The following is a 19,967-nucleotide window of genomic DNA, read 5'->3' as shown; positions in this document are numbered from 1 at the left end:
AATATGAGGATTGGGACACACAAGTGATACTTCATAATAATCACAAATGGATTTAACAGTTTTGCGAGCATTTTTTGGTCAAATAAACAAATGGCTTGCATGGACACGTGGTTTTGTTTTGGAATTTGAGTTTGTTTGGCATTTTGCAATGTGCTTCTAACTATTGACTCAGGGGGTTGAATACTTATCGAATTTTTCGTCAATTTTGTCTAGTGACAATTAAATCAATTTGAATTAATATCACTTTGTAACAACAAAATGTTGAAAAATGAAAAGGGGTGCGAATACTTTCTGTATTCCCATGTGCATGTATCTACACCAGATTTGACGTGTTGTATTGCACATGCTTAGCATTAAGTGCCATTAGGAACCATTTGGTTTCTCCCCGAGTGGTGGAGGTGAGCTGAAAAGATCCCTGTTTGAGCCCTGTGGTGGTGGTTGCATAGCAGTAACCTCCTCCTGCATGGCCCACACCACCACAGGAGGCCGGAGGTGTTGGTGATGTATCCCAGGAAACCATGTGGAATCCATAGAGAGAACAGAGAGCAGAGGAGGAGTTGTGTTTGTGTGTTTCCCTTTATCACACTTTATAAAATGCAAACCATCTTGGTTCATGTAAGGGAAAGCTATAGTATAGTCCTAGAGTGAGTGCAGTTATTTCTGCTGGCACTAGTGGTATATCCCGCAGTGGCTCCCATGTAAACCCCAGTCTGTGGATCAAGAGAGGTAATTTGGAGTCACCTCAGACGGGCCTGATCCTAGATGTGTTTGTGCTGCCTTGCCAACTCTAATTGTCATTGTGACACCAGCACAAACAGATATGGGAACAGTCTAAACTCAGACAGAGCCGAGCTTGTCTCAATAGGGAATGCTCTCTCTGTCTGAGGCCTTCTCATTCATAAACCATAGACTGATTACATTGACTGTCTCTCCTTAAAGCCCAAGGGGGGGGAATCAGTGGCTTATGTCACCTGATAAAAAGTACAGATAAATCCATAGATCATACACAGAGAAGCAAGCACACACACGCACACACACACACACGCGCACACACACACACGCACACACGCACACACACACACACACACACACACACACTTTTAAGTGAGTCATCATAACCGCTGATGAGGCAGGCAGTGTGTATGTGTGTGTGTACGTGTGTATGTGAGTGTACGTGTGTGCGTGTGTGACAGTGACAGTTTGGTGGGCTTAGTGAATCCCCGCAGTCTGAAATCAGCTTCCATAATTTAATCAGGAGGAGATGAGAGGCGATAGAGGAGACGATTGGACGATAGGACTCAGAGGGTTATAGACAAGATTATAGGTTTGATGGGGGCTCGAGCTGCACACTGTTAAAATAACCTTCAGCTTAAAGGCTTTATTGGCAAGGACGTCTCTTTCCACACAGTACTCCTGCTGGCTCCTGTTCCATTTGCCAGTCGGAATCCTCCATAAAAACAGAGTGAGAACATTAACCATCTTTTCACTTTTTCTCCAGACGCAAAACAAATAAAATGCCACTATGATCTTCAGGCAGTGTGAACCTAAAACGGGTGAACTGGAAGTGGGCTTTCAGTTTAAAAGCTCCACGTATGGTAGTTCTTGACACTGTTCCTCGTGACTATATAACTTCAAAAGACACGAACAAACGTACATTCAAAGTAGTGGTTGATCCTTCAATAAAGGAATGTTACTGTCATGAATTAGTCATCGAATAGAGAATCAGACACCATTTACGACTCTAATCTCCTAAAATAGTGCCCTGTCAGTATCAGCAATATCCTCTCTCACTGTCCGCATCCCAAATGGCACTCCATCCTCTTTATAGTGCACTACTTTTCACTCGGGCACATTGCTGTAGTCTATACCTTATAATGGGACATAATGTGATGTGGACTGTGGAGATTTCTGTTCCCCCCCACTGGGGTGTGACTGGGTCTGCTGTCCTGTCCTATAGCTCAAGGTCAGATAGCTAGTTCTTCCTGGTCCCATTGGCAGACAGGGATTCAGTCTGATTGATTTGTTTCCTCATGAGGAGAGAGCTTTCCCATTAACAGTGAAAGGTCAAGTGTGAACACACACATACATATTCAAGGGACACACAGGCACACATACAGTTGCAATTTTCTCATTAACAAACTATAGTTTTGGCAAGTCGGTTAGGACATCTACTTCGTGCATGACACAAGTAAATGTTTCCAACAATTGTTTACAGACAGATTATTTCACTTATAATTCACTGTATCACAATTCCAGTGGGTCAGAAGTTTACATACACTAAGTGGACTGTGCCTTTAAACAGCTTGGAAAATTCCCTGTGGATGTATTTCAAGGCCTACCTTCAAACTCAGTGGCTCTTTGCTTGATATCATGGGAAAATCAAAAGAAATCAGCCAAGACCTCAGAAAATAAATTGTAGACCTCCACAAGTCTGCTTCATCCTTGGGAGCACATGTGGGACCACACACACTTACACACACACACACACACATGTGGGACTCCCACACACACTCATTCACACACACCCACACACACTCATTCACATGTTAAACACATACAGACACACACACAGCCCGCTCTCTCTGGCTCGTCTCTCCACTCCCTCTTTCCCTGTTTCTCCATGTCAGTGTTCCTTCAATTCCAGTTCTCTCATTCACACTCTTTCTCCCTCACTCATGGCTTAACAAGGGCACAAGTGGAAACTTTGATCAAAGCTCAGTGAGGAATTGCACGGCCATGTGTGCCACTGATCCATTTCATGGATCTGGAATGGCTCCGCGCCAACATTGTCAAGTCTGTCTGCAGTGCACACTATGAAATGTGAGGAAACTGTAGAGGTGAGAGCCGGATGGATGATGAATGTGTGTGCAACAGCTGCCGGTGGTAAGCCACCACTTCTCTTTCTGCTGATCTGAGTATTGAACATGCAGTACAATCCAATTCCGAACGGAGGAAAACATCACCTTCGAGCCAGGGCTCATTGAACTCCATTCAGCCGTTGAAGGGGACTTGACTTGCAGGCAGGAAAACAACTATAAGTGACTTCATAGGTGGCATTTGCCATCCTGAAAAGAAACGTTCCCAAGACGATAGATAACAGAGCACTATTTGATGAGGCGTAGTGATACACGTTGGAGATCGGCGAGGGTTGTATTGGGCCCACAGGCTTTCGGCGTGACCTGTTTACAAATGATGTAATCCCGGCCCTTCCACAAGCCTCTACAGCCTACATGGTGTTCCGACACTGCGGAGGCGGAGGTGCTACCGCCCACGGACAATCAAAGCATTAATGTTGCGCGACTGTGAAGTAAACATCTCAGGATCGTTGCATTCTCCAAAACCAGGGCCAGGGCCCGAGCTTAATGGGTATCAATCAGAGGAATGTACGACGCTTTCCCTCTCTTACACAAGTCCACACAGGCACACGTACACACGTCTCCTTCTGCTTCTAATCCATCAAGAGAGAGAGGGAATGTCTGATCGCCCCATTACTCTGACCCGCCAAGCGCTTAACCACTGGGAAATTAGATTTTGGATTTCGGGATATCGGAAAGCCAAACGACAGTCTACGCTCGGTAAAACGTTCCCCAAAACTTTAGTGTGATTTAGAGGGTTCGTGTCTGCATATGATGAGTCATTGTACTTCAATTCCAAACACTTTAAAGTAAACCAAACACCAAAACAAAGCAATACAGTATTTCCTCGGATAGAAAAGTCAGCAGTCATGCTAGGCTAGGCTTAGTTTGTAATGGGGCCAAGGATGTGTGTGTGAAATGGTTGGTCGGCAATAGAGGCAAGGCTACAACGACGGTAGTGCATTTCCTGTATATTTCCTGCTTATTCCCTCCTGATTTCAAAAATATTTCAACAGGAATTTCTGGAAAGCCTGTGAATTTTGAGAAAGTTGTATGTATAGAATCTGATCTGCATAGAACGGAGAGGGTTTTGACTAGACCGGCTTGGACAAATCCAGAACCACCCAAATGAGACGCAGGGGGAGGCGATAGAGTGTGCAAGAGCAAATGAAAAATGTTGTTTTCACCTCTGGGCTTCAAACCCACTTTCAAATAACTCATATTAACTCTTTGCTGTTTACTGTCTTTTGAAGGGCAGAGGAGGAAAATGCCACTTCGTTTCAAGGAGGCCAAAACAAACCTTTAATTCGTGAACATTTTGGATTGGATGTTATTGGGTCTGGCCAGGGCAAAGTGTTAGAGCCAATTAAACCAATTAAGACGTTTCCCAAATGGCACCCTATTCCCTATATAGTGCACTATTTTTGACCAGGGACTGAACTGGGTTCCATTTGGGAAGCATCCTCATGCTCATCATCTTCTTGAAGGTCAAATTATACAGCAGTTTGGTGTATCTTTATATAGGGACATAAAACTAAAACTGCGGTGGCACATGTTTCAGCTGAAGGGGCTAAGCCCCTTTTGCCCCCTTGTTTAGCCGGGCCTGCAAGCAGAGCTGTTTTTATCAAGACACAAATATCCTGTGCTTCTTCATTTGGTGCATAGGCAGATATAGACAGCTTGGCTAATTTGTAACCGCGAAGCGACCATGGTGTGCTTGCATATGGGGCTCAGTCATGACTGTCACTTTTGTAACTGAATGAAAACGATTGATCAATGTGATTTAACCGATTGAAGATGAGAAAATATATAGCAAAAATGCAGAATAGTGTAAAATGCCTGTAAACCACTTGGAGGGGGGATTATTTCACAGATTTAATTATGTAGTATTAGGCCTACTGATTCATTTCACAGATTTAATTATGTAATATTAGGCCTACTGATTCATTTCACAGATTTAATTATGTAATAGTAGGCCTACTGATTCATTTCACAGATTTAATCATGTAATATTAGGCCTACTATTTCTCACTATCTACTTGCAAGCTCAATTGAGCAGTACATTTCAAACACAGGTTCTACCACAAACACCAGGGATGTTTTCCAATGCCCCGCAAAGAGGTAGATGGGGCATACATTTAAAAGCAGACATTGAATAACCCTTTAAGCATGGTGAAGTTATTACTTACACTTTGGATGGTGTATTAATAGACCCAGTCACTACAAAGATATAGGCTTTCTTCCCATCTCAGTTGCTGGAGAGCAAGGAAACCGTTCGGGGATTACACCATGATGCCAATGGTGACTTTAAAACAGTTACAGAGTATAATGGCTGTGACTACGACATTGTAGTTACTCCTCAATACGAACCTAAATGACGGAGTGAAAAGAAAGAAGCCTGAACAGAATACAAATATTCCAAAACATGCATCCTGTTTGCAACGAGGCAATAAAGTGTAACGGTCTGAGTGTAGTGGGTGAGGAGTCAGGCGCAGGAAGCAGAGAGTTCAGGGGAGTGCTATTTTAATGCACTGACACAAACGCTGAACATAAGCCAACCCTCACAAAACACAGGGCGTACTGAACAAACAAATGCCCCAAACAGGGGGACTTAAACCGTCCAGGGAAAACCCACAAAATGGGAAAACACAAAACCCAAATAGACGTGCACATAAGTACACCAAACAGACGATCACAATAATTAATCCCGCACAAGGAACCCTGCGGGCCGGCTGACTAATAAAGCCTACTACCTAACTCAAAACAGGTGCACACAATCAACACATAAGGAGGGGAGGAAATAATCAGTAGCAGCTAGTAGGCCGGCGATGACGACCGCCGAGCGCCACCCGAACGGGAAGGGGAGTGTCCTTCGGTCGGAGTCGTGACAGTACCCCCCTTGACGCGTGGCTCCCGCAGCGCGCCGACACCGGCCTCGAGGTCGACCCGGAGGACGGGCGCAGGGCGATCCGGATGGAGGCGATGGAAATCCCTCAACATCGACGGATCCAAAATGTCCCTGGTGGGTACCCAGCACCTCTCCTCCGGACCGTACCCCTCCCAGTCCACGAGGTACTGCAGGCCCCTCACCCGGCGTCTCGAGTCCAGAATGGCCCGTATCGTATACGCCGGGGACCCCTCGATGTCCAGAGGGGGAGGAGGGACCTCCAGCACCTCACCGTCCTGTAGGGGACCAGCTACCACCGGCCTGAGGAGAGACACATGAAACGAGGGGTTAATACGATAATAGGAAGGGAGTTGTAATCGATAACACACCTCGTTTATTCTCCTCAGGACTTTGAACGGCCCTACACACTGCGGCCCAAGCTTCCGGCAGGGCATGCGGAGGGGTAGGTTTCGGGTCGAGAGCCAGACCCTGTCCCCTGGTACAAACATGGGGGCCTCACTGCGGTGGCGGTCAGCACTCCTTTTCTGCCGTCCACTAGCCTGTTGAAGGGATTCCTGGACGGCCCTCCAGGTCTCTTTGGAGCGCTGCACCCATTCCTCCACCGCAGGAGCCTCGGTCTGGCTCGGATGCCACGGTGCCAGGACCGGCTGGTACCCCAACACACACTGAAAGGGGGACACATTAGTAGAGGAGTGGCGCAATGAGTTCTGGGCCATTTCCGCCCAGGGGATGTATCTCGCCCACTCCCCTGGCCGGTCCTGGCAGTACGACCGCAGAAACCTACCCACCTCCTGGTTTACTCGCTCCACCTGCCCATTACTTTCAGGGTGATAACCGGAGGTCAGGCTGACCGAGACCCCCAGACGCTCCATGAACGCCCTCCATACTCGGGACGTGAACTGGGGACCCCGATCAGAAACGATGTCCTCAGGCACCCCGTAGTGCCGGAAGACGTGGGTGAATAATGCCTCCGCAGTCTGTAGGGCCGTTGGGATACCGGGCAACGGGAGGAGACGGCAGGACTTAGAGAACCGATCCACAATCACCAGAACCGTGGTGTTGCCCTGAGACAGGGAAGGTCGGTCAGGAAATCTACGGATAGATGTGACCATGGCCGTTGTGGAACGGGGAGGGGTTGTAACTTCCCTCTAGGAAGGTGCCTAGGAGCCTTACTCTGGGCGCATACCGAACAGGAGGAGACATAAACCTTAACGTCCTTAGCCAAGGTAGGCCACCAATACCTTCCCCGAAGGCTCCCTACTGTCCTCCTCACCCCAGGGTGACCCGAGGAGGGTAGGACGTGAGCCCCCGAATCAGTTGGTCCCGAACACCAAGCGGCACGTACCTCCGCCCCGCCGGACACTGAGGAGGCGCTGGTTCAGCCCGTAACGCCCACTCGATGTCCGAGTCCACCTCCCATACCACCGGTGCCATCAGCTTTGAGGCCGGAAGGATGGGAGTAGGTTCGGTGGACCTATCCTCCGTGTCGTAAAAGCGGGACAGTGCGTCCGCCTTCACGTTCTGGGAGCCCGGTCTATATGATAAAGTGAACCGGAATCGAGTAAAAACATGGCCCACCTTGCCTGCCGCGGGTTCAGTCTCCTAGCTGCCCGAATATACTCCAGATTCTGGTGGTCGGTCCAGATGAGAAAGGGGTGCTTAGCCCCCTCAAGACAGTGTCTCCACACCTTCAGAGCCCTGACCACCGCTAACAACTCCCGGTCCCCACATCATAGTTACGCTCCGCTGGGCTGAGCTTACTGGAGAAGAAAGCACAGGGGCGGAGTTTTGGTGGCGTACCCGAGCGCTGTGATAGCACGGCACCCTCCCCAGCCTCGGACGCGTCCACCTCCACTATGAATGCTAGAGAGGGGTCCGGATGCGCCAACACGGGTGCATCCGTGAACAGCGCCTTCAACCTGTTGAAAGCTCTGTCCGCCTCCGCTGACCACTGCAACCGCACCGGGCCCCCCTTTAGCAGTGAGGTAATTGGAGCCGCTACCTGGCCAAAACCCCGGATAAACCTCCGGTAGTAGTTGGCAAAACCCAAAAACCGCTGCACCTCTTTTACCGTGGTTGGAGTCGGCCAATTACGCACGGCCTTACTGCGGTCACCCTCCATCTCCACCCCCGAGGTGGAAATGCGATAACCCAGAAAGGAGACGGCTCGTTTGGAGAACACACACTTCTCAGCCTTGACGTATAGGTCATGCTCCAGCAGTCTACCAAGCACCTTGCGTACCAGAGACACATGCGCGGCGTGAGTGGCTGAGTAGATCAGAATGTCATCGATATAAACAACCACTCCCTGCCCGTGCAGGTCCCTGAGAATATCGTCTACAAAGGATTGAAAATTGGCTGGAGCATTTTTGAACCCATACGGCATGACGCGGTACTCATAGTGGCCCGATGTGGTACTAAATGCGGTTTTCCACTCGTCTCCCTTCCGAATACGCACCAGGCTATACGCGCTCCTGAGATCCAATTTTGTGAAGAACTGCGCTCCCTGAAAGGATTCCACTGCCGTAGCAATGAGAGGTAGTGGGTAGCTGAACCCCACTGTGATGGCATTTAGACCTCTATAATCAATACAAGGACGCAAACCTCCCTCCTTTTTCTTCACAAAAAAGAAACTTGAGGAAACGGGTGAAATGGAGGACTGAATGTACCCCTGTCCCAGAGACTCCGTGATATATGTCTCCATAGCCAACGTCTCCTCTTGGGACAATGGGTACACGTGACTCTTGGGAAGCGCAGCGTTTACCTGGAGATCTATCGCACAATCCCTTCCCAGTCGATGTGGTGGTAATTTAGTCGTCTTCTTTTTACTAAAAGCGATTGCCAAATCGGCATACTCGGGGGGGATGCACACTCTGCGACCCTGGTCTGGACTTTCCACCGAGGTGGCACCGACGGAAACTCCCAGACACCTTCCAGAACACTCCTCTGACCACCCCTGGAGAACCCCCTGTCTCCACAAAATTTTAGGATTGTGCCGGGCCAGCCAGGGAATCCCCAACACCACTGGAAACGCAGGCGAATCAATAATATAGAGACTGATACGCTCCCTATGATTCCCCTGTGTTACCATGTCCAGTGGGATTGTGGTCTCCCTGACCACCCCTGACCCTAATGGCCGGCTATCTAGGGAGTGCACGGGAAAGGGAGAATCTATCGGCACAAGCGGAACACCTAATTTAATAGCAAGTCCGCGATCCATAAAGTTCCCAGCTGCGCCTGAATCGACTAGCGCCCTATGCTGGGAAGAGGGGAAAAAGTTAAGGAAAAAATCAAGACAAACATGTGACCAACAGGGGTTCTGGGTGAGTTTGGTGCTGACTCACCTGGGGTGATCGAGAAATGTTCCGCCTACCATCTCGACTCCCAGACGGACCCCCAGCACCGATCAGCCGTGTGTCCTCTCTGACCACAGTTGGTGCAGAGGGAGCCTCCTCCTCCGGTACCCCTCGGCAAAGCCCCTCCCAACTCCATCGGAACAGGAGTGGAGGTGCTGGGTGGTGGAACACACAAGACCCTCTCCGAACGCCCGCGGGCCGCCAGCAGATTGTCCAGTTGGATGGACATGTCAATTAGCTCATCCAAGGAAAGAGCAGTGTCCCGACACGCTAGCTCCCTGCGGACGTCCTCCCGGAGACTACACCTGTAGTGGTCGATAAGGGCCCTGTCGTTCCACCCGGATCCTGCTGCCAAGGTACGGAACTCCAACGCGTAATCCTGGGCGCTCCTTTTCTCCTGCCGGAGATGGAATAGTCGTTCTCCCACCGCTCGGCCATCTGGAGGATGGTCAAACACGGCGCGGAAACGGCGAGAAAACTCGGGGTAGTGCTCCTTCGCTGAGTCTGGGCCATTCCAAACTGCATTTGCCCACTCCAGAGCACGACCCGTGAGGCAGGAAATGAGGACATTCACCCTCTCCGCTCCCGAGGGAGTAGGTCTGACGGTGGCCAGGTACAGTTCTAGCTGGAGTAAGAACCCCTGGCACCCTGCTGCCGTTCCATCATAGACCCTTGGGAGCGTAAGACGGAGGGTGCTGGAGTCGGGAGATGGGGAGTCCTGAGGAGGAGGGGCCGAAGGTGGAGAGAGGGAGAGGAGACCGCTTCTCTCCCATCGGTCCATTCTCTCCATCACCAGATCCATCGCCGTTCCAATCCGATGGAGTACGGTGGTGTGATGTAGAACCCTCTCTTCCATCGATGGAAGGGGAGTGGCTGTTGCTCCTGCTGACTCCATTCCAGAGGTGCGGGATTCTGTAACGGTCTGAGTGTAGTGGGTGAGGAGTCAGGCGCAGGAAGCAGAGAGTTCAGGGGAGTGCTATTTTTAATGCACTGACACAAACGCTGAACATAAGCCAACCCTCACAAAACACAGGGCGTACTGAACAAACAAATGCCCCAAACAGGGGGACTTAAACCGTCCAGGGAAAACCCACAAAATGGGAAAACACAAAACCCAAATAGACGTGCACATAAGTACACCAAACAGACGATCACAATAATTAATCCCGCACAAGGAACCCTGCGGGCCGGCTGACTAATAAAGCCTACTACCTAATTCAAAACAGGTGCTCACAATCAACACATAAGGAGGGGGAGGAAATAATCAGTAGCAGCTAGTAGGCCGGCGATGACGACCGCCGAGCGCCACCCGAACGGGAAGGGGAGTGTCCTTCGGTCGGAGTCGTGACATAAAGTAAAACTGCAAAAAATGTAATCGTTAAGAACAGGGGAGTTTTTCAGAAAAATAAATAAACGGAATATATAAATAAGTACAGGCAAAATCATGGTTCAGTCTGCGTTCCACCAGACACTGGGAGATGAATTCACCTTACAGCAGGACAATAACCTAAAACACAACGGCAAATCTACATAGGAGTTGCTTACCAAGAAGACACTGAATGATCCTGAGTCGCCGAGTTAGAGATGTTACTTAAATCTACTTGAAAATCTATCGCAAGACCTGAAAATGGTTTTCTAGCAATGATCAACAACTAATTTGACAGAGCTCAAAGAATTTTGAAAAGAATAACGGGCAAATCAAATCAAATCCAATTGTATTTGTCACACACGCCGAATACAACACGTGTAGGTAGACCTTACAGCTTCCAAGCCCTTAACCAACAATGCAGTTTTAAGAAAAAATAAGTGTTAAGTAAAACATTTAAAATAACAGTAACAGTGCAGCAGTAAAATAACAATAGCGAGGCTATAATTGTCAGATTAGGATAGAAAACACTTTAAAATTTCCAAAACTGTCCAAATAATGTCTGTGAGTATAACAGAACTGATATTGCAGGCGAAAACCTGAGGAAAATCCAACCCGGAAGAGGCTTCTATTTTGAAAGCTCCATGTTCCATAGCCTCCCTTTGCTCCATTTAAAGGGATATCAACTAGATTCCTTTTCCTATGGCTTCCCCATGGTGTGAACAGTCTTTAGACATAGTTTCAGGCTTTTCTTTTGTAAAATTAGCGAGAAAGATCACATCGCGTCATTGTATGGTTGCATGCGCAACAGCTTGGAGCAGCCATTTTCACTCTCTCTCCTATTGAAGAAGCTACAGTCCCGGTTGATATATTATCGATTATATATTGTAAAAACAACCTGGGGATTGATTATAAAAAACGTTTGACATGTTTCTACGAACATTACGGATACTATTTGGAATTTTCATCTGCGATGTCGTGACCGCTCGAGCCTGTGGATTTCTGAACATAACGCGCCAACCAATTGGAGGTATTTTGGATATAAAAATAATCTTTATGGAACAAAAGGAACATTTATTGTGTAACTGGGAGTCTCGTGAGTGCAAACATCCGAAGATCATCAAAGGTAAGCAATTTAATTTATTGCTTTTCTGACTTTCGTGACCAATCTACTTGGCAGCTAGCGGTTTGTAATATTTTTGTCTACTGAGAGAGATGTCCTTACATAAACGCTTGGTATACTTTCGCCGAAAAGCTTTATTGAAATCTGACATGCCAGGTGTATTAACAACAAGCTAAGCTGTGCTATATTGCTATATTGCACTTGTGATTTCATGAAAATTAAATATTTTCAGTAATTTAATTTGAATTTGGTGCTTTGTAATTCAGCGGTGGTTGACGAAAATGATCCCGCTAACGGGATGGGTGCATCAAGAAGTTAAAATGGCAGCTCTACCCTTTAGCTCAGTGCGGATGTTGCCTGTAATCCATGGCTTCTGGTTGGGGTATGTGTGCACCGTCACTGTGGGGATGACGTCATCAATGCACTTACTGATGAAGCCAGTGACTATGTGGGGTACTCCTCAATGCCATTGGATGAATCCCGGAACATATACCAGTCTGTGAGAGCAAAACAGTCCTGTAGTTTAGCATCTGCTTCATCTGACCACTTTTTTATTGACCGAGTCACTGGTGCTTCCTGCTTTAGTTTTTGCTTGCTAATGTTGCATAATCTAGGTGTGATAAGCTCTTAGAGACTTACCCGGAAAAATTCACAGCTGTAATCGCTGTCAAAGGTGATTCTAAAAATTATTGACTCCAGGGTGTGAATACATATGTAAATTAGATACTTCTGTATATCATTTTCAATACATTTGCAAAGATTACATAATGGGTATTGTGTGTAGATGGGGAGAGAAAAATATCTATTTAATTCATTTTGAATTCAGGCTGTAACACAGTAAACTGTGGAATAAGTCAAGGGGTATGAATACTTTCTGAAGGTACTGTAACATTGGACCAGAGTTTTCGTTAGCCGGTAATTGCCAGCTTTTGGCCGATAAAATGTATTAAAAGCAGCTAAATAAAATTGCCCAGGGCTGCACATCATACAGTATATCCGCATTCTCTCACTCCTTGCTCACTGCCTAACATGCAGACTGCTGAGGAGAGAGAGTGAGAGAGGAGCCTTGGGCCACTGTTTGCGAAGATGGAGGCCTTTTTCATCATAGTAAAACAAAAGTTAAAGAGTATGCCCATAGTAAAAAGCCTACAAGGGGAATGTCCTCCACATAAACAAGTTTCAATATTGTAGTGGACAAAGATGTGAAAAATGTTCAGCAAGGGAATCTAGCCTAATTCATTTCCAAGTTAAAAACATATCACAAGACTGATAAGACTGATAAGACTGATAAGCAAGGTCTGAGTTCAAACACAACACCTTCTACTCCACAGCTTGATAGCTACCGCGGTAAATTGCCTACGATGAATGTACAAGAAAGCGAGATTGCTAAGTGTATGCTTGAAGAGTGACGCAATTTGCCTGACTCCAGACATTGTTTGTGTGGATTGAAGAGAGGAAAAGAAGGAGGGGAATTTTCATGCAGAGAGAGAGAGAGAGAGAGAGAGGGAGAGAGAGAGAGAGAGAGAGAGGGAGAGAGAGAGAGAGGGAGAGAGGGAGAGAGAGAGGGAGATCCCTGCCGATGCTAGTGCTTTTTCATTGAGGGCCCCTGCTGGGACCCACCTGGGCAAGAGCCTTAGAAATACACCAGAGTCAGACTAAGCTTTCAGCCTGGCAGACTCCACAAAGCGCTGAGGGTTTTAACATGGGGCTGGGGTATGCGAGCGTGTGTGGAAGCGAGACAGTTAGAGCATGATAAAGCCAGGTTTACAGACAGACAAGGTGACTTAAGGCTCAGAGAGAGAAAATATCATTCAAAAGTAGGACTCTTTTTATGTTCGAAGGAAGTAAAAGTACATACATGGGGGAATATTCAAGCTGGGATACTCCCTTTAGTTCTCCAAGTTCTTCTGAAACATGAATGGGAAGAGCTCCAAAGGGGGTGGAAGGATGCAGGCACCTTTCAAGCTCCTAATACATAATGTTACAGCAGTTTCGTATGGGAACCAGAATACACACTGGGCTCTGGAGAGCTTGCTGTCACATTCTATGGACTGTATACACCAGAAGAGTACAAGTATGGTGTCCCTGTGAGTACATTGGGCTCTCTTCATCTTGCCGTCCCATTTAATGGATTCATATATCTCTAAACACAAGAGTACAACATGGTATGGTGTCCCAGTGCAGACATACCTTGCTTGCGGACGTCCTCCACGGCGAGGATGAGCTCCTCCTTGAGATCGTGGCTGTTCTTGGCGATCTGCTCGCCCTTCTCCAGGAAGTTCTGCGTGGCCTGCTCCACGGACAGGGCCAGCACGTGGGCCTTCTTGGAGCGCCCCTTCTTTTTACTGCTGGGCCCTTTGTTGCTGGTGTTCACCAGGGTGGTCACCTGACGGACGGAGAGGGAGAGGTTAGGACGGGTACTGATGCTGTTATGTAGGACGAACGAAACTTGGTTCTTTATAAAAATGGCTACAACTTGGTTCTTTGTTATCAGCTACAACTCTGATCTCCTCAAGTTCGTGAGCTAGCATAACCACACATTTTATCCAAGGTATGGTGGCTCCCGTAGCCCACCTATGGTAAGTCAAAAGGAACAAAACAATAGATGCCCGAAAGGGTCGAGGGACTGACAACGGTATGGATAACTAATGCTTGTGTTAACGTTACACAGCGCTCTTGTACAGCGGCTGCTAGTTCATTGACCTGTGGGATACGCTGCTGATTGATACACCAATTGAAAAGCACGACACGTATTACACAGTAATCTAAGCAGACCATAAAGGAGGAGGACACATCGAAGGCTCTCCTGGAGCAAGAAACGTTGAAAGACGTCTCGTACAGTTTGAATGCATTTCATCGCCTTTCCGTCCAGCTAAAACACGTCTTCATAAGCATTTCAGGAGGCACGCCGTCACAAGGCATTGACAAAGTGTGCTAGAGTGTGCCGGAAAGGTGACATGCCTTCAAAATAACAAGAGACTCCTGTGTCTTTGAGCAGCATGAAAATTAAATGATGTTCCCCTTGTTCCCTGCTACAGTGTGTAGGGGACATTTAAGGATGCACGCAAATAATCCCAGCATGTTAGATGGGTGATAAAACAGCCCAATTGTGTGAGCGATAAAAAGTCATATCGTTAAGTAATAAAATGAGTCCCAAATGTCACCCCATAGTCCCTATACGACTGGAACGCACTGCAAAAAAAATCACTGAAGCTGGAGACTCATATCTCCCTCGCTAGCTTTAAGCACCAGCTGTCAGAGCAGCTCATGGATCACTGCACCTGTACATAGCTCATCTGTAAATAGCCCATCTATCTGCCTACCTCATCCCCATACTGTTATTTATTTTATTTGTTTTAGCTCCTTTGCACCCCAGTATCTCTACTTGCACACTCATCTTGTGCACATCTATCACTCCAGTGTTTAATTGCTAAATCGTAATTACCTCGTCACTATGGCCTATTTTCTTTTGCCTTAACCTCCCTTATCCTACCTCATTTGCACACACTGTATATAGACTTTTTCTATTGTATTATTGACTGTATGTTTGTTTATCCCATGTGTAACTCTGTGTTGTTGTTTTTGTTGCACTGCTTTGCTTTATCTTGACCGGGTCGCAGTTGTAAATGAGAACTTGTTCTCAACTGGCCTACCTGGTTAAATAAAGGTGAAATATATATATATATATATATATATATATATATATATATATATATATATATATTTTTTTATATTATTATTATTATTTTTTTTTTTTAAATATCTAGTGCTCTACTTTGACCTGTTTGGTAAAAACTAAAAACTTATTGGACAGATTCAGGCAGTACCTCTCTGTTCTTGTGAAACTGTGTAGTCAATTAGAAACACCAGACTTGGTTTTTATGGTTCCCCAACATCATTGGATGTTGGTTCTCAAACTGCTACTCTACCAGTAAAGCCTGTTTGGAGTGAGACACAGAGTATTCAACAGAAAAGGCATCCTGAAGCACTAAACGTGCCCAGCTAAAGCACTAGAGGGTGAGGAAGTGAGCCATTTCCTTGTAAATGTGCTGCCGTCTGGGGCCTGCTTTGCCAAAACCTGCTTGCGGGTAAATCGAGGAGCAGGACTGCAAATCAAATTGGACTCTCAAGTCTCAATGCTCCAGGCAAGCATGAGGAGCGCGTACAAGCGTTCATTCGAGTCAACGCTACCACAAGTCCACTGAGAGGGGTTGTGGGGGTGTCTCTAGCTTCCGGGTTCTGCTTTTTGGTTTCGGTAATGGACCCACGTCGCACAATTACCGCCCGAAATGGAGGCGAAATGAGCTGAGCTTCCCACACAGGGCGAGAGACAAGCTTAACAGCCATCCAAGGAAACAGCTGTTGGGTCTCCCTACACGTCAGCTAGCTTCTCATTCGCTCTGAGAGTGTAGTGGGGCTCGCTGTGGTTAAGCTGGGCCTGGCTTTGCCTCAGGACAACACTGCATATCATTTTCAGCTGCCAAATACTAGGAGTAAATTGAAACACAACAAAAAATGTTAAGAGACATGCTTTCAGGTTGGATTCATGCACCGCAAACAAACTAGGGAAACTAGGTCTCGAAACATTTCAGCAATGAAGCCGCTGCTTTCAGTCTGTCATTGAAATGCTGAAGTTAGAGTCCTACAGGCCAGTTAACCTTTTACCAGTTTGATAGGATGGAACTGAACAACACTTAAATGTATGGTGTGGATGCAAGAACTGACCATCCATGAGAGTAATTTTACTCTAAAAGTAATTTAGACAGTATTTGACAGTATTTGACGAGCATGAGGCTACATTTAAATCACCCAGCGCGGAGCAAAGGCAAGCCAACCCGAGCAAACCCGGGACTCCGAAGAGAGCCTCAGCCGACATGATTCATTATTGGCTCCCTGCAAATGATTCATGAAGCTGCATTAAAGGAGTCTGGGTAAATCCGTTGCCTGTTGAGAAATGGAGTCAAAGCAGAACACAAATGGCCCTTGTGGCGGCGGCCTCGGTCTCTCTCTCTGCCAGTGTTATTGAGAAAGGAAGTATTCAGAATGGAGTCCAGTCGGGGTAGAAGGGAGGTACAGATAGAGGGAACAGGCAAGACACTACCGTCATTCATATTTTAGAGATGTCTGTCACTTCCTGTCAACTGGGTGGGGACACAAGCACGCAGGGGGCGCACACACGTGCACACACACACACACATACACATACTTATACACACACTACCGATCATCGCATCCTATGTGGACGTTATTGTGTTTCCTATGTGTATCATCATCATTCAGCTTTATTCATCAAGGTGAGTAACTGAAAGCAAACTCTCATGTCATCTGTACTGAATGATCTGATTGCTTCTTGATCCCGTCATGGTACTTTCATTAGGCCTATTGTTATGTCCTGCTCTGTTTGTGAATACAATACAAACTGACAGCCAGATGGAGTTGGTTCATTATGTAGTAAGCAACATATTTCTGTTTCAAGACATGCTGCTTAGAATTGAATACTTTCTTGCTACTTACAGTATGTTTTTTTTTTACAAATCACTAGGATCCGTTTCTCAATACTTAGGTCACTTTTTCAAAACTCGTCCCACAGTGAGCACAACAGCAGTCTATGTGGGCGAAAGTGTGGATCATTTTTCATTGCTTTGGCACAAAATGCTTTCAAATTGCTACATCTTTCAAAATGAATTATTTTCTCACTCAGACGCAACCAACACCAAAACTCTATGTACCTACAGGCCAATTTGCACATGTTTACATGCTCTTTTCAGAACTGTTCAACTTAAGTTCAAAACCTAACATAACACAAAATTGAATAAGACAGCAATTTTCTACATTTCTACAGTAATACAGCATTGAAATACATTACAAATCCAAAAAAATGAAATACTATCAAAACAATTAGACAGCTGATTCCCATTGTAGCTGAAACACCTACCCAGTTGTTAGTCTTTCAATTCAAATCAAATCAAATTTTATTTGTCACATACACATGGTTAGCAGATGTTAATGCGAGTGTAGCAGATGTTAATGCGCCTTCTTCACGATGCTGTCTGTGTGGGTGGACCAATTCAGTTTGTCTGTGATGTGTACGCCGAGGAACTTAAAACTTACTACCCTCTCCACTACTGTTCCATCAATGTGGATAGGGGGGTGTTCCCTCTGCTGTTTCCTGAAGTCCAGAATCATCTCCTTAGTTTTGTTGACGTTGAGTGTGAGGTTATTTTCCTGACACCACACTCCGAGGGCCCTCACCTCCTCCCTGTAGGCCGTCTCGTCGTTGTTGGAAATCAAGCCTACCACTGTTGTGTCGTCCGCAAACTTGATGATTGAGTTGGAGGCGTGCGTGGCCACGCAGTCGTGGGTGAACAGGGAGTACAGGAGAGGGCTCAGAACGCACCCTTGTGGGGCCCCAGTGTTGAGGATCAGCTGGGTGGAAATGTTGTTGCCTACCCTCACCACCTGGGGGCGGCCCGTCAGGAAGTCCAGTACCCAGTTGCACAGGGGCGGGGTCGAGACCCAGGGTCTCGAGCTTGATGACGGACTATGGTGTTAAATGCCAAGCTGTAGTCGATGAACAGCATTCTCACATAGGTATTCCTCTTGTCCAGATGGGTTAGGGCAGTGTGCAGTGTGGTTGAGATTGCATCGTCTGTGGACCTATTTGGGCGGTAAGCAAATTGGAGTGGGTCTAGGGTGTCAGGTAGGGTGGAGGTGATATGGACCTTGACTAGTCTCTCAAAGCACTTCATGATGACGGAAGTGAGTGCTACGGGCGGTAGTCGTTTAGCTCAGTTACCTTAGCTTTCTTGGGAACAGGAACAATGGTGGCCCTCTTGGAGCATGTGGGAACAACAGACTGGGATAGGGATTGATTGAATATGTCCGTAAACACACCAGCCAGCTGGTCTGTGCATGCTCTGAGGGCGCGGCTGGGGATGCCATCTGGGCCTGCAGCCTTGCGAGGGTTGACACGTTTAAATGTTTTCCTCACATCGGCTGCAGTGAACGAGAGTCTGCATGTTTTAGTTGCGGGCCGTGTCAGTGGCACTGTATTGTCCTCAAAGCGGGCAAAAAGTTATTTAGTCTGCCTGGGAGCAAGACATCCTGGTCCGTGACTGGGCTGGTTTTCTTTTTGTAATCCGTGATTGACTGTAGACCCTGCCACATACCTCTTGTGTCTGAGCCGTTGAATTGAGATTCTACTTTGTCTCTATACTGACGCTTAGCTTGTTTGATTGCCTTGCGGAGGGAATAGTTACACTGTTTGTATTCGGTCATGTTTCCGGTCACCTTGCCCTGATTAAAAGCAGTGGTTCGGGCTTTCAGATTCACGCGAATGCTGCCATCAATCCACGGTTTCTGGTTTGGGAATGTTTTAATCGTTGCTATGGGAACGACATCTTCAACGCACGATCTAAAGAACTCGCTCACCGAATCAGCGTATTCGTCAATGTTGTTGTCTGACGCAATATGAAACATATCCCAGTCCACGTGATGGAAGCAGTCTTGGAGTGTGGAATCAGATTGGTCGGACCAGCGTTGAACAGACCTCAGCACGGGAGCTTCTTGTTTTAGTTTCTGTCTGTAGGCAGGGATCAACAAAATGGAGTCGTGGTCAGCTTTTCCGAAAGGAGGGCGGGGCAGGGCCTTATATGCGTTGCGGAAGTTAGAATAGCAGTGATCCAAGGTTTTTCCACCCCTGGTTGCGCAATCGATATGCTGATAAAATTTAGGGAGTCTTGTTTTCAGATTAGCCTTGTTAAAATCCCCAGCTACAATGAATGCAGCCTCCGGATAAATGGATTCCAGTTTGCAAAGAGTCAAATAAAGTTCGTTCAGAGCCATCGATGTGTCTGCATTACCGTCTATACAAACGGGGACATCTTAGGAATAATGCTGTACTGTGATGTAAACATGGACCCAGCCAGAGATAGAGAAGCGGCTGACAAAGGATAGAAGAGTGGCTGGGAGAGGGAGAGGAGTACGTATGCGTAGTGGAAGAAGACTGAGAGGAAGATCAAGAGCTGTAGTCTCAGGTGAGATTAGGGCCACTATAATTGATCGTGTAATAAATCATGAGCTATCGATAAGAGAGGCTGGTCTGAGAGTGCAGCCAAATCTACAACAGTGGCATCTATTGTGAGACATTTTTGGCAAAACAACAGGTAGGATGTGCATTCTGCAAGGGCATCTGACTGAACCGAACATTACAGAAGAAAATTGAGCAAAGCCTCCGAAACCCACTTGTGTGTAATCGTTTTTGTATTTCTGCTTAGGACCCAACGGTTACCTCCCACAGGCGGGAGAGGTACGATTTTCACTGCTGTGCAGGAAACTGCAATCGTTAAATGATCAACAG

General features: G+C 46.9%; 1 protein-coding gene across 2 annotated transcripts in view; it reads right to left on the bottom strand.

Annotated features, from left to right (window-relative positions):
• The window catches only part of LOC112261424 (catenin alpha-2), a 700,693-nt gene that overhangs the window by 559,547 nt on the left and 121,179 nt on the right, over positions 1-19,967 (bottom strand). For both annotated transcript variants that reach the window (XM_042329775.1, XM_042329776.1), the window contains exon 3: positions 13,799-13,994. In XM_042329775.1, coding sequence (XP_042185709.1) covers positions 13,799-13,994 — 196 coding nt within the window. The remainder of the gene's footprint in view (positions 1-13,798; positions 13,995-19,967) is intronic.

This window comes from Oncorhynchus tshawytscha, linkage group LG11, assembly GCF_018296145.1.
Source record: "Oncorhynchus tshawytscha isolate Ot180627B linkage group LG11, Otsh_v2.0, whole genome shotgun sequence".
NCBI lineage: Eukaryota > Metazoa > Chordata > Actinopteri > Salmoniformes > Salmonidae > Oncorhynchus > Oncorhynchus tshawytscha.
The sequence above is the reverse complement of the archived record's forward strand: the minus strand, read 5'-3'. Positions and strand labels throughout refer to the sequence as shown.